General features: G+C 38.2%; 1 protein-coding gene across 5 annotated transcripts; it reads right to left on the bottom strand.

The window, feature by feature from the left end:
• Position 1: 1 nt before the first annotated feature.
• LOC144052031 (putative E3 ubiquitin-protein ligase HERC6) lies at positions 2-13,167 on the bottom strand. 5 transcript variants are annotated; one of them, XM_077565767.1, is made up of 23 exons: positions 12,552-13,167; positions 11,734-11,890; positions 11,165-11,241; positions 10,501-10,728; positions 10,179-10,270; positions 9,991-10,118; positions 9,514-9,668; positions 9,344-9,396; positions 9,172-9,263; positions 9,021-9,080; positions 8,825-8,921; positions 8,039-8,219; positions 7,541-7,692; positions 6,223-6,336; positions 6,053-6,145; positions 5,789-5,941; positions 3,960-4,094; positions 3,679-3,845; positions 2,878-2,944; positions 2,736-2,806; positions 1,902-2,085; positions 476-578; positions 2-408 (listed from the first exon to the last, which is right to left on the bottom strand). In XM_077565767.1, the coding sequence occupies exons 1-23, from the start codon at positions 12,769-12,771 to the stop codon at positions 173-175; spliced, it is 3,015 nt and encodes a 1,004-aa protein (XP_077421893.1). In that variant the 5' UTR covers positions 12,772-13,167; the 3' UTR covers positions 2-172. The 5 variants fall into 5 exon arrangements, with proteins under 5 accessions (XP_077421893.1, XP_077421894.1, XP_077421896.1 ...); XM_077565768.1 differs by having other exon boundaries at positions 11,734-11,843; positions 12,552-12,782; XM_077565770.1 differs by lacking the exon at positions 11,165-11,241 and having other exon boundaries at positions 12,552-12,700.
• Positions 13,168-13,537: the final 370 nt, after the last annotated feature.

Raw genomic sequence — 13,537 nt, 5'->3', positions numbered from 1 at the left:
ATAAGCACACAGTTAAAATGTATTTGCCACAATGTTTTGGAAGGAATTCCAAGAAGAATAAGACCTCACCGCAAACAACTCAGGATTATTAAAGGATTATTTAGTAAAACAACATTTCAAGAGAACAAGTTACTTTTTTAAGATTAGAAAAAAGGGCTATGCATTAAGTCCCTTAGCCTTCTGTTTTATACGTTTTGGTGAAGCCACGACTATGATTGATGGCATAAAGGAGCCTGTTGTACATTTGCCTCCCGACCGGGTACGGCAGGTAGATGGGTAGCAACAGAAGGTGGTGGCACGTGAGGGCCTCTGGGAAATGGAGATCGGAAGAGCCGGGCAAGATGGCGACTGTCATCTGGATGCTGGACATGCCTGAAAAAGGCACCCGGTCGCAGCCCGTAAGAAAAGCTGATGACAAAAGAAAAGGAAGTTAATGAAAACCTGATGACTTAAAAACATATGGTGCAACACTTACAAAGGAATTTCTTCTTTTCTTCCTCAGTCAGTCTGTCAAACACCTCCCAGAAGATGACAATGTTTGGGTGGGCAGCGTGATACTCGCCTTCATAGACGGTATTCTGTTCGCAAAGACAAACCAACAGAATGTGAGCAGTGGCTGAAAGCTGAACAATTGTATACATTCATATTTGCAGTAATCAATCAACCAATGGTCCAGTTGACCCCCATATACTTGCGAATCAGTGATGGGAAAATGAAGCTTCATGAACCACTTGCAATATGCTTCAATGCCTCTAGATGGCATTCTTGGTTAATCAAATTAATCCATTTCCATTGCACCAGCCCAGGGGTCTGCAACCTTTTCTGTCAAAAGAGCCATTTAGGGCCAAATATATGTCCAAAAACTGTCTTAAGCGGCAACGCATTTGAACATTACAGTGTGTTAGTGTGTAGTGAGGGCCCGATAACTAATTAGAACTCCACCATAAGAGAAAAATTTGCATCATCCAAAACTTCGAGATTCGTTTTGTTCTACCATTCGTCTTCTGTTTTTGGATTTTTGTGCGTGTAATTTTTCAGTCTTTATTTTTATAATTTTGAGATTTAGGCAATTTTATGGACATATTTTAGTTATTTTCTGCCTATTGTTTTTTTTTGTTTGTTTTTTTACTTTATGGCTACTGTAATTTTCCCCAAAAAATTCTGCTATATACTGTATATATATATATATATATATATACATTTTTGGGGGATTTCTTTTTTTGTTTTTAGACATTTTATGGTAATTTTTGGAATGTCTTTTAGCATTTATTTTCCCAGCATTTTAAAAAAATTCTGACATTTTGGCAATTTTATGGACCTTTTATTGTAATTTGGGGGATTTCTTCTTTTGTTTTTGGGCATTTTATGGTTGATTTTTAAATGTTTTATTTTCTGCCTTTTTAAAAATTCAATTCTTTGACATTTTTGGCAATTCCATGGACATTTTATGGTAATTTTAAGCTTTTCCTCTTCCTTTGTGGACATTTTAAGGTCACATTTTGGACATTTCTAGGTAATTTTTAAAACTTTTTCGTCTGTCTTTCATCTCTATTTTTGACAACTTACAAATTTGGACTCTGACATTAAAAAAATAAATAATAATTATTCATTTTTATCTAAATCATTAATTCATTTAGACTACATATATATATATATACACATACATATATATATATATATATATATATATATATATAGCTAGCTTTTATCTTTAAGCCAAGAGCACCATCTCAAGGAGTGGAAAAAAATATATAGCAAGTGGTTCAAGAAGTTTCATTTTCCCATCACTCATCTGCACACAAATCAGATTTGCATATAATTATGTTTTCATGTTAGCCTTGCCCCCTAACATTTATAGCGACATCCACAATGTGCTGATTATTTGTTCTGTTTTTGCACACCTGCTTGAACACATCCCAGTCGTAGTTTTCATTTCCCACCATCACCGCTTGCAGCTCCTCCGGCTGAAAGAAGGCCACCACGTCCGCCTCGCACACCTTGAAGAAGCCTCTCTTGAACGCCTCAAAGACGCCCTCCACCGATTTGCTGAAGGCGTAGTTGACAAAGGCGGACACAAACTCTTTCCTGGAAGGAAGAACATGATAAAATGTTCTATATTTTGTTTACAAATTAAATACATTGTGTTCAATGGGGAAAATTGTGTTTTTATTTAACCTAATGTTTAAAAAAAAGAAAAAAATACATTTTAGAGCTGTAATTTTAATACTGGGAAACAGCAGTATTTTTGCTACCATGAAAATATACACACAATAACAAACCTACAGACTGTCACGATAAATTTTCTTTTCGTTGTCAGTCATCACACTAAAATGTGTGTTCTTGAAAAGTACAATTTAACAACTGTTTGGATTTGAGGCCGATGTGTGTGTGTCATAATAGCACAAGAAAGAGGTTCTCCTTTTCAAAACAAGTCACCTGAATTAAGACTTTGATCCAAAATTCTGGCCCTTTATAAATTGTGAAGTAAGAATTTCAAGCCGTTTGGAAGTGTAAATAAAATCTTCCCATGAAGTAAACTTGTAAACGTTAGGTAAGGCATTATTGGTTGTTACCTGAGCCCTCAACATGTGATGTCATTTGCAAGTGGCAAAATGTGTTTTTAAAGGTGTTAATTGTACATGAAAAACAATGACGTTATCACATTCATGATAGACAAAATTTTACATTTTACTGCTGGAAATTGCAAAATTAGTAAAGTATCCCTTTACACTTACTTGTTGGAACTTGTGACAAGTTTATCAGCATCTTTTGGATCAAGCTCTACTTCATCACCGCCCCAAGTCACCTGAAAAAAAAAACAACCACAAGCAAGAATCAGAATCACGAAAGTAGTCACCTGTGTGAGAGTTGACATACGGTAAAAGTAGTCTCCATGTCTTCGAGGACATCGGCGCTGTAATCTTCTAAAATGCATCGCAATCCCCTGAAGAGACAAGGTCACGGATGACATGAAATCGCAGTTTGTGTCACAGTACATGCAAAGTAACATGCGGTACTTACACTACCTTTAATAATGTGTCATTATTTTAAGGAGCTTTTTCACAACATTCATTTAGACATAGTGATAATGTACAGTAAACAATAAGACATGAGCTGAGGAAGAACACATTTTGACCATGCAAAATAAAATGTTCCTTAACCCTGGAGAACCCAAGAACCCTTTTCTTCTTTGGAAAATTATGAATTATACATTAAATGACTGCTATAAGTTCACTGAACACCAAAATATACGTTTTTTTCAATTTTAACCCTTGTTTTTTGAACTAGCTCAGAGTTGCTAATTTATCAAAATATATATATAAAACATACTCCTAGGCATTCTGCAACATGTTATGAAATAGATTAACAAAAAAAAAACACAATTTTACCATCTGATGGTTTGCTGAGAAGATGGTTTTGTTTGGATTGATTTCCAGCTCAACAAAACAGCATGTTGCCAGCCATCTTGTCACCACCACTCTGGCTCATGTAAGTGCAATATTCATCCACTAGATGGCCCCATGCAGGGGTCACAAGTGGCACTCTGGACTTTTGAAGTTAAATTTGTAAAAAAAAAACAAAACGTCTATTTGTTATTTGAGTAGCAGAATTTATAGGGGCCAAATTTGACCCCGTGGGTTCTCCAGGGTTTTAATGTTCCATTTAATACAATCTTACTCTGCGACGGTGGGTTCAAATTCCTTCATGTCGTCCAATGAGGGCTTGACCCCGAGTAGCTTCCTGAAGAGAACGAGCGGGAAGGGCATATGGACCATGTTGTCGTTGTGCAGAGCCAGGCCGCATAGAACCCCAAACAGGAAGTATGTGTTCTCCCCTACTTTGGGCTGTTTTGACAAAAGCCACCACATCACATTTGAAATGTCAGACATCATTTCACTTAACCTGGTTATTATGTGTAAAAAAGGCATGTCATAGGTCATATTCCGACAGTGTCGTACCTTGGGGGGGAACCAGGCCAGCCTAGTCTTCACGTTGTACATGAACAAGTGCGGCGCCATCAGCTCATCAAAGACATGGAGAAAGAGGTCCCTCTTGTTGACTTGCATCACTTTGCCGTCATCCACAAACTGCACCTGGGATGGAACAAGAATGAAAGAATAAACCACTTGAGGAATACATTTCAAAACACAGACAAAAGTGTTTTTGTTTTGTGTGTGTTTAAAATAGATGGTGTCTCTAATAGCTTGGCTTACAAAGAATTCTACCAACCCAATTCCGATACCCAATCATGGCAACCACCTGTTCCCAATTGGCCTGTTCACCTGTGGGATGCTCCAAACGGGTGTTTGATGAGCACTCCTCAACATTTTTTTTTGCCCGATGTCCCAGCTATTTTGGAACATAATATTGCGGCCATAACATGACATAAGTTAATGATTATTTTCTAAACACAATAAAGTTTCAATTAAATAGAGATCGGACATGATTTGCAAAGCATTGTACAGTTTTCTGTTTTCTTTTATGATTAACACAACGTCCCAACTTCATTGGAATTGGGTTTGTATCTTTACAACGGCAAACTACACTCACAACAGTAAACATGCAATAAAAAAAACACTCTTGACTCTAACAATCAAAACAAAAAAATATTATCTTTTTATTGGAAAAACGGTTGCTACTTTTACACTTTTTACATGCGAATGATGTATGACACGTTGTGTCATGGTCAGCTATAATGGCATGCCTAACATGAACTCATTCACTCCCAGCCATTTTCACTGAAGCAACCCCCTTTGCTCCCGCTGTTTTCCTGGATTTTGACTGATTTTGCAAGGCCCACAGAATATTGTGTTCTATTGTTATAAAAACATGGAACGTACCAAAAGAAAGATTAGCGTCTCTTCTTTCATCAGGAAAAAAAAGTATACAGTATTTGTATGTGTTTCCGTTTTGCAGCAATTAGAATATAGCTAAGTTTCATCATTCCCAAATCTGCTTTAAATTGTGTGGAAATCAGCTCTTTTTGCAACATGGCCCTGTCTGATCTCTTATACTCTGCTGCCACCTGCTGGCCGTTTTTTGTAATAACCGCCACTGATTTAAGCAACCTCTTCAGGTCAGAGGCTGCATCAAGGCATAAAAAAAACAACAACATAAAAAAAACGTATAAATATGTTTTTAGGACCATGGCAATATTTAAAATAGAACATTTGTATACGTTTTTGGGAGCAAATGAGTTAATCTGTAATTGTATAGTGTATATACTCTGGATGGCCTTATGGCTAATCACACCACTATCTGTCACAAAACTTCGTAAAAGTAGTAAGGTTTACTGTATGTGCTGCGGACACCCCCCCCCCCCTCCACACACACACACACCTTTGAAGGGGCAGAGCATGAGCCTTGTTTTTCCCCTCCCTTTCCTTATGGTTTTTCTTTTTTTTAATCTAAGAAACTCGGGGCGCTGAAAGGCGACCCACCAGGCTTCGTGTTCTGTCTCCCCGTTGGTCATTTTTGTTTTCAGGTTTCTTTGGACGGATTACGACTGGGGGAATTGCCCTTTTAGGATTCAATAAAGTCATCTGAATCCGGATTTTAACCGCAAATCTATTGGGTTGAACAACTTGTATTTTAGTTGCAGCACACAATAGACTGTTCCCGCTAAGTGTCCCACTTCTGACACCTTTTGTCACAGAATTCGGTGGAGGCATACCCGCAAACTAGATCTGAATCAGTTCTATTGGTTGAAAGCCACGCCTTGTGGTCAATCAGATTATTTTTTTTTTTAACCGAACCAAACCTGACAACACATCTTAAGATTGATTACCACAAGTTCTTTTTTGAAGGCGCTGTGGTCGGCCGCATCGAGTTGTCTGAAGGTGTCCTCGAGCACGTGACTTGGTCTCAGTGACAGCTGAAGGACTGGTGCTACTGAGTGGAAATGTTGGGGCATCAGACCACGGGGGACAAGGTGAGCTGACTGATGACGAATGTTGAGACAAATAATAAATTAATTAAGAGATGAATGTGAAATACAGTATAATAGACCTCAGGTGGGCATTTAGTAAATGACTGTCAATGCATATTATACCTTTGTTATAGATGCCATGATCTCAAAGGCTGCCACCTTGCATACCAAATTAAGCACAAAGGGGTACCGGCATAAGATGGCAGGTGCATTATCCTTGATGAAAAGATTAGTAGTTACAAATAGAAAATCTTCAAAACTGGTCAGCAGGAAACTCCCAACAACCCGATTACCTCGCTTTTAGAAAATGCATGCCAACGGTGGACGTCCTGAAAGAGCTCGTTTTTAAAGTCCTCAACATAAAAGGTGCTCAGCGGGACTTTGTAGGATTTCCCTCTTTTGTTTGCCTGCGAAAATATACGGTAGGTATTGCATTTATTTACAACCCAATTCACAAACATTTTGACTGACAAAACCTTTTGCTCCAAACCTTGTAACAGACTTTTATATTTAATAAAATAAAATAAAGTGTGAACAATCATTCACCTATATGTGCATTGCATACAACCATATGTTGGAATTGATCATAAAGATCATGACTCGTTTTTCTTTCTCTCTCTCCTTTAAAAAAAAAGTATATATATATTTGATGTCCTTTTATTGGATTTGCAAAATAATTTGGGTTGGGAATGCCCCAGGATGCCCCTTTTTAAGGCAAGTCAAATTGGCCTGGAACTTTGAATAGTGAGGTTCCTCAATAATATTTCATACTGTATGTAAATAAGCTATGCTCTGATTGTATTGCAGTGCTGCTCGTAGTGATGGGAAAATGAAGCTTCACGAAGCACTTACAATATTTTTTGACTCCTCTAGATCAGTGCTTCTCAACCCCGGTCCTCAAGTACCCCTACTAGCCTATTTTCTATGTCTCCAACAGCCAACACAGGTGTTTTAAACAATCGGCCAATCAGCAAGCTCTGCATGAAACCTGATAACTATGCTGAGCTGTGCTGGCTGAGGGAGACATGGAAAACAGGCTGGATCGGGGTACTCGAGGACCGGGGTTGAGAACCACTGCTCTAGATAGTGTTGGTTTAAATATAAAGGCTAGTGCAATCTTGCATCTGCATCTTTAAACTAAGAGTGCCATCTAGAGGCGTCAAAACATATTGCAAGTGGTTCATGAAGCTTCATTTCCTAATTACTAGAAATGATCTTCCCTCTGATTGGCAGTTAGATATCTCAGCCGTTGATTTATACATGGATGCCCCTAAATGCAGTACAATCTTGTATTTTCTGCGGATGTGACATAATGTCGGTATGTGCAGTTTCATTTTTCCTCAGCAGGTGGCAGTAGCGATTCGAAATGGAATATTCTAAGTTCAGTAGCTTTAAGAGAATCTTGGTTATGTGAACACACACACTGACATTGCTGTCAAACTGGTCACGTCAACACGTAACCAAACAATATCGTGACAAGCTTTGTATCTGAATGTGGCCGAGTGAGAATTAAAAGAGATGGATAGATGATAAGTTTGGAAATATTTTCTTATCAGGAACTGGTCTGTCACAAAGTTCTCTTGCAAAGTGAAACAAAAACACCGTGCCCACTTTGTAGAGGAGCTTGAGGACTTCCAGCACGGCTTTCATGCCTGGAATGTGAGTTAACAAGAGGCCACTTTGGATTGCAAAGTCCAAAGCATTTTTGAACACCAGGATGTGTTGCAACAGCATGTCGGCTGCCATGGAGGACCACCAGCCTTCTGCAGAAAAAATAATAATAAATTGTCAGCATAGTAATTATTACAACATTATTTTTTGGGAAGCTTGGCTATTTAAATTAAAATATTGGCCACCAGAACCAGTGTTATATGATTGCGTCTAGAAAATTCCACCTAAAAATGAATCACAATTTCTTAATCATACAGTAGTGTAAGGTGCCATAATTTTTCTGCTATGAAGCTCACCTTTTTCAGACGACAAGAAAAATGTGACGAATGACATGCTAGTTAGTTACTGCTTAGCTGCTTTTAAAATCTTCAAGGAAAAGGGTTCAATAATTGCTGATGAATAACCTTGCCCTCCAAAAAGTCAAACCGAAAGATTTACTTAGCGTTGTCTGAGCCTTCTCACTCATCTCGTCAACAACCATCGCCAAAGGCAAGACGAGGGAAAGAACTGCTGAAGCATCTTGCAGGAGAGGGCACGAGAGCAGGACCGCGATGATCTCTGGAGATTTGAGGGTGTTTCGCAAACACAGCAGCACCTCTATCAGTGCTGCCAGATTCATCTGCATGAAAGAGAGGTTCGGTAAGTAATTGCTTACATTTACAACATTTTACAACATGCGGAATGGAACTAATAAGCACCAGAGGTGGCAAATCCAGGTCCAGAAAGTACGAATCCTGCCACGGTTTGGTTTTAGCCTCAGGTGCTATACTTAGCTAGCTCCCTAGCTAGCTCCCATGGTGCTCGTTTACCTGCTAGGGAGCTAGCTAACTAGCTAGCCCCCAAGGTAGCTTGCTCCCTAGCAAGTAAATGAGCAACATAGGAGCTAGCTAGGGAGCTAGCTAAATAGCACCTGAGGCTAAAATTGTGGCAGGATTGATACTTTCTGTACCTGGATTGGCACCTCTGAACGGCACTTAGTAGTACAAGAAAATGACTTCTCAGTACAAAAACTTTTGAACTGCTGCCATACATGATATCATGCATGACTTGAGTGCAGCAAGCATCAAAGGAAAAATTGCCCACATATTGCTTTTTCTTTAGATTTTTTTTGCCGCACTTATTCCAAAAGGAGCCACCCCGACTATAGGTTAAGACAATTTATGATTCAACATTGAAATCACATTGAAACAACGAAAGTGAAAATTGTTATCAGGATTTGTGAACCTTTTTTTTAATCCATGGCACTGCCAGCATCTTAGAGAAAGTTTGTCTGGCAGCCTCAAGGTCCACATTCAAGGCATCTGCTTTTAGTGAAAGCCCACTGCGGACAAATATACAACATCATAGTAAGACAAGTATAGACCGGATGAAGTGCCAAGTCTACACATTCTGCAATATTGCAGCCATTTGAAAGACTCACATGTTTTTTGTGAAACTTGCGACAAGGCTTGAATTTGTGAAAAAGACCTCATTGATTTCTCTGTTGTAAAAACAGAAAAGAAAAATATCTGAAAATGCAGCTATTGTGTTGATGGTATACGTACTGTATAATAAAATTCCCCAAATTTAACCTTTCAGCCTCTGTATTGCGCTTTTTTAATGCCAGCCATTTTTGTACTTTTTCCTCATCAAGCCTTCCGATAATCTGACGTTGCTTTCCACTCTTGAACACCAAAAAAAAAAAAAATAGAATTTAAATGGCAAACTACTGTAGATACTATTAAGATTATAGACAGCCTTTACCTGTGATGAAGAGAAAGCAAAGTTTGCATTCCACCCGGCTGCTATTTTCAAATCTGTTTCGATGAAAGACAAAGGGGAGGAATAGAGAAACATAAAAGTCATCGGATTCATACACTGTACAATATATCACTACAATGTGATGAAAAGTACAGACTCCCTAACATGCCGACCTGTGGGTGCGACTGTTGCGCTGTCAGAGTTCCATGGAAGTTGCACTAGCGTGGGAGTCAGACTGCCCTCTGGTTTTCCAGTCCCAATCTGACCTTTCACCCCACTGCCAAAAGCCCAAATTTGGCCAGAGGATCCCAAAACGAGAGTGTGACGTCTAAAAGAGAAGAGTTGAATATAATAAATACATGAATGTTTTCATTCCACATTAGAATTAACTATCGCACTTATCAAGTTTCTTCTATTTAAGTTATCTACGTATGAATATATCTCGGAGCCATTGAATTAAATGTCTTCATTGCACATTTAACATTAACAGCAATGAGAAAAATATATGAAATATAAAAAATAAATGAAAGAATATTTTAAAATACATAAAATAAAAATATAATAAATACATAATGATCAATGATAAATAGTAAACCATAAATATTTAATTTAAAAAATAACAATAAAATTAGGGAGGAAAGTATGTTCACCTGCCACATTTCACCTGTGAGGCACCTCCATCAATCCCATCCACCAGTTTGGGTAACAGCTCATTAGCAGAAGAGCCATGACCCAGCTGACCATGAGCTCCCTCTCCAAATGTATAAACGTTGCCGTCCTGCGAATGGCAGAATCACGCTGTCGCATGAACAACCAACAGATTGATGGAGGTCGGTACCTTTGTTAAGACGGCAGTGTGAGCCTCTCCACAAGTGATGAAGGAGACACTCAGACGTCGAAGAGCGGGAACAACACAGATGTTGAATCTGCCTGTACAGGAGGAAATGAATAACAGTCTATCTCTATTGTTTTGCATACACTGGGAAAAAAAGTACTTAATTTGATCATGTTAATCGGTTGCACATGTTAAAAAATGTGGTAAAAAAATAAATAAAAATAAAAATAAATAAATAATTTTTACTAATTAAAAAATGTGACAAAATGACAGTATTTTCTCCTTTCCGAAAATAATACTATATGTTAATTCACCATGTGGTTACCATTGCTATCAATCCTGTTAAGGCCCAGCTGACCATGTGCATTGGCCCCGCAGCAGTACACCAGGCCTGACAAGGTGAGGAACAGCACATGATCCGCTCCGGCTGAGATCTGGGTTACCGGTATGCCAGTGAGTGCGCACACCAGGAGGGGTGTGTACTGCAGAGAAATCTGCCTCCCCAAACCCAGTTGGCCGTGACTGTTTAAACCCCACGAGAAAACGCTGCCTCCTAAAGAGTGGAACAAACAAATGCAGGTGTGAACTTCAGGCATTCACTAACACACTTTTAAATATTAGCTTTTAAAAGTGTCAGCAATTATTGTTCTATTAATATTGATATGCAAATATGATCAATCAATTGTATTAGAGTTCTGTCAGCGCAACCCATGTAATATAATTAACGATTATTAAACCTATGATTTTATATATATATATATATATATATATATATATATATATATATATATATATATATATATAATTAAATATACATTGATGTGATAAAACATTTTTTTTGCATATTATTGAAATTAAAGTGATTTTTTTAAATAAATGAACATTGACAAATCTATTAAAAAAAATCTACACATGGTCCCTTTAATCATTTCCACACACATTATGATACAAAATTACTGTTTGTTCGACGAGCGTATTCACTGTCTTACCTTTAGTCAATGCCATGGAGTAAAAGTTTCCACAAGCAACCTGAATCACTGGTATTTGCAGTGGTATATGCACTGGACTGCATCCAAGGTTTAATGAAGAGAAAGTCACAGTGGACAAAAATTAGGAGGAAAAAAACTATTCAAAAATACTGTTATTACATAATATTGTTTTTAATGTTGGTACTTTGAAGTGATTTCACAAATAGTGACTATGTACAGTGCACTGTATATTTCAGGCTAAGTAGGGATTAGTGACTTCTTAAACACGTCACTGTGTGTCATCTCTCGCACGTCCCAAAACTCAGAACACTCAGAAACTGCATTTATGAAGGCTTCCTCTATTGTCCTCATGCCATTACATGTAAATAAATAATCCCAAAAAAGCACTACATCACTCCGTCAGCTCCTCTCCTAATAGAGGCACGCTGTGCCCTTATAAGTGCAGTGTGAAAAGGGGCTTGATTCATGATTTGTTTTATCCGTGGTACAGTTAACCAGCAAAACTCAATGTTCCTCCTTTTGATTAGTTCACATATTTTCTTCAACAAATAGCAGAATGGGGATCTTACCTTGGTCTCTGAGCATCATATAAAACATCAGGCAATAACCCGAGTTGTCCATCCTCTGCTGCTCCCCAGGAATAGACTCGTCCAGATGCACAGAGGGCCAGAGAATGGTCCTGCCCACAAGCCAAGCTCACCACCTCAGGTAGACCCTCCACATGGCCTTAGCATGACCACACAACATAAATATATACCAGACAAGCTAACAGTTAGTCTAGCTTTTTCTATTTCTTCTTCTAATAGTGAGTGTGGTGGTGGCAGTAATAGTAGTAGCAGTACTTTTTTTCTTAGTTATCAATTTTTCTTTTTAGTAGTATTTTTCTGGTTATGTTGCATATTGGCAGCTTTAATTCGGCTACTTTGCTGCCTGCTGTTTAATATAAACCAGCATACAACAGTAAACTATCAGGTGTACTCATGTAATGCAGTGGGTTTTTTTTTTTACCGCTAATCACTTTTTTTTTTTTTTTTTTAGGTCGTCCAATAAAATGACCTTTGTTATCTTTGTAAAGTAATAACTTATTATGATGCTGCTGTAATGAATCCCATTAAATTGCTAATACATAATAATAAATAATAATGCGTAGCGGAATCAATTTAAATAGACCGCAGGACTTTTTAGACACGTTGAGGGTGCAGTATTCAACACAAAGTCGCACTTTCCTTCTACCTAAAACGAAACTGATCTTACTGTATCTTACCACGAAACGAAACTGTAACTTATTACTGTATAGAGAGCACAGTCAATTAAAAAAACTGTTTTATTTCCACACATCAACGACAGGAAAATGCTAACTTCATTTTAATGATGAAAACATGCTTACCTGAGGTGTTTTCACCTGTAAAAACCTTTCGTCCAAGCTGCCTTCTCGAGTTGCTTCCGTAGGAAGAAACAACTCCATCCTTCAGCAGGAATAAAATGTGCTGGTTCCCACAGCAAATGTTGGTCACGACACGAGGGAAGGGCCACTTCACGGGACTCGAGGATGCCTGTGATCCAAACTGTCCACAAGTGCTGTCTCCCCAGAACAAGAGGTCCGACATGTCTCAAATTCAACCACCTTGATGGAGTGATGAGGTCACCGCCTGCGCGGAGGCACTTGAGATTGACCGATGATGCCTTCCAGTGCGGTCGGAGAATTTAGTGTCTTCATCGGAGATTGCCAATATTGTATGGATCCATGAGGCATACAGTATCTAGCACAGTGCATACTGTGGGGCCACATATAGGACCACGTTCTTCCTAACCAGGTGTATGACAAAAATGCTGTTTTAAATACGGACAAAATACAGTATGTGCATACGTGCTAAACACGTGCTCTTATTATAGTTTATTTTTGATAATACAGTGCATTTTCATGCAAGTGTAAAATATCCACTAGATCCTAAACCAACAAAAAAAAAAAGGGGTTGAAGAAAAAACAAAAAACAAAACAACTGCATACTGTATTTTTTTCCCCAGTGCAAAGGGCTGTCTAGCATAACAAAAAATATAATAAATATTTGTACCCCCCCCCCCCCCCCCCACACACACAAATCAACTCACTCAAAATTTGTATATTATTACAGTATGATACCAAGTTTGTCCTGCAGATCATTCCAAATCCACATTACAAAAATATAAATACATGAAACCTACTCACGTTGTAGGGCAGTATAAGATCCAGTGTAAGCACAACCCAGAGCTGTATATAGAGTTTTTTTTTTTTACATGTTTTTTTTTTTCAAACATACAAATCTGTATCAAAGACACATGTATACAAAATTATGGCTTTTGTTATAGCACACTACAAAATTCTATGAGGAACCA

Source organism: Vanacampus margaritifer, chromosome 5 (assembly GCF_051991255.1).
Source record: "Vanacampus margaritifer isolate UIUO_Vmar chromosome 5, RoL_Vmar_1.0, whole genome shotgun sequence".
Lineage (NCBI taxonomy): Eukaryota > Metazoa > Chordata > Actinopteri > Syngnathiformes > Syngnathidae > Vanacampus > Vanacampus margaritifer.
Note: the sequence above shows the minus strand (reverse complement) of the source record. Positions and strands in the feature narration are given on the sequence as shown.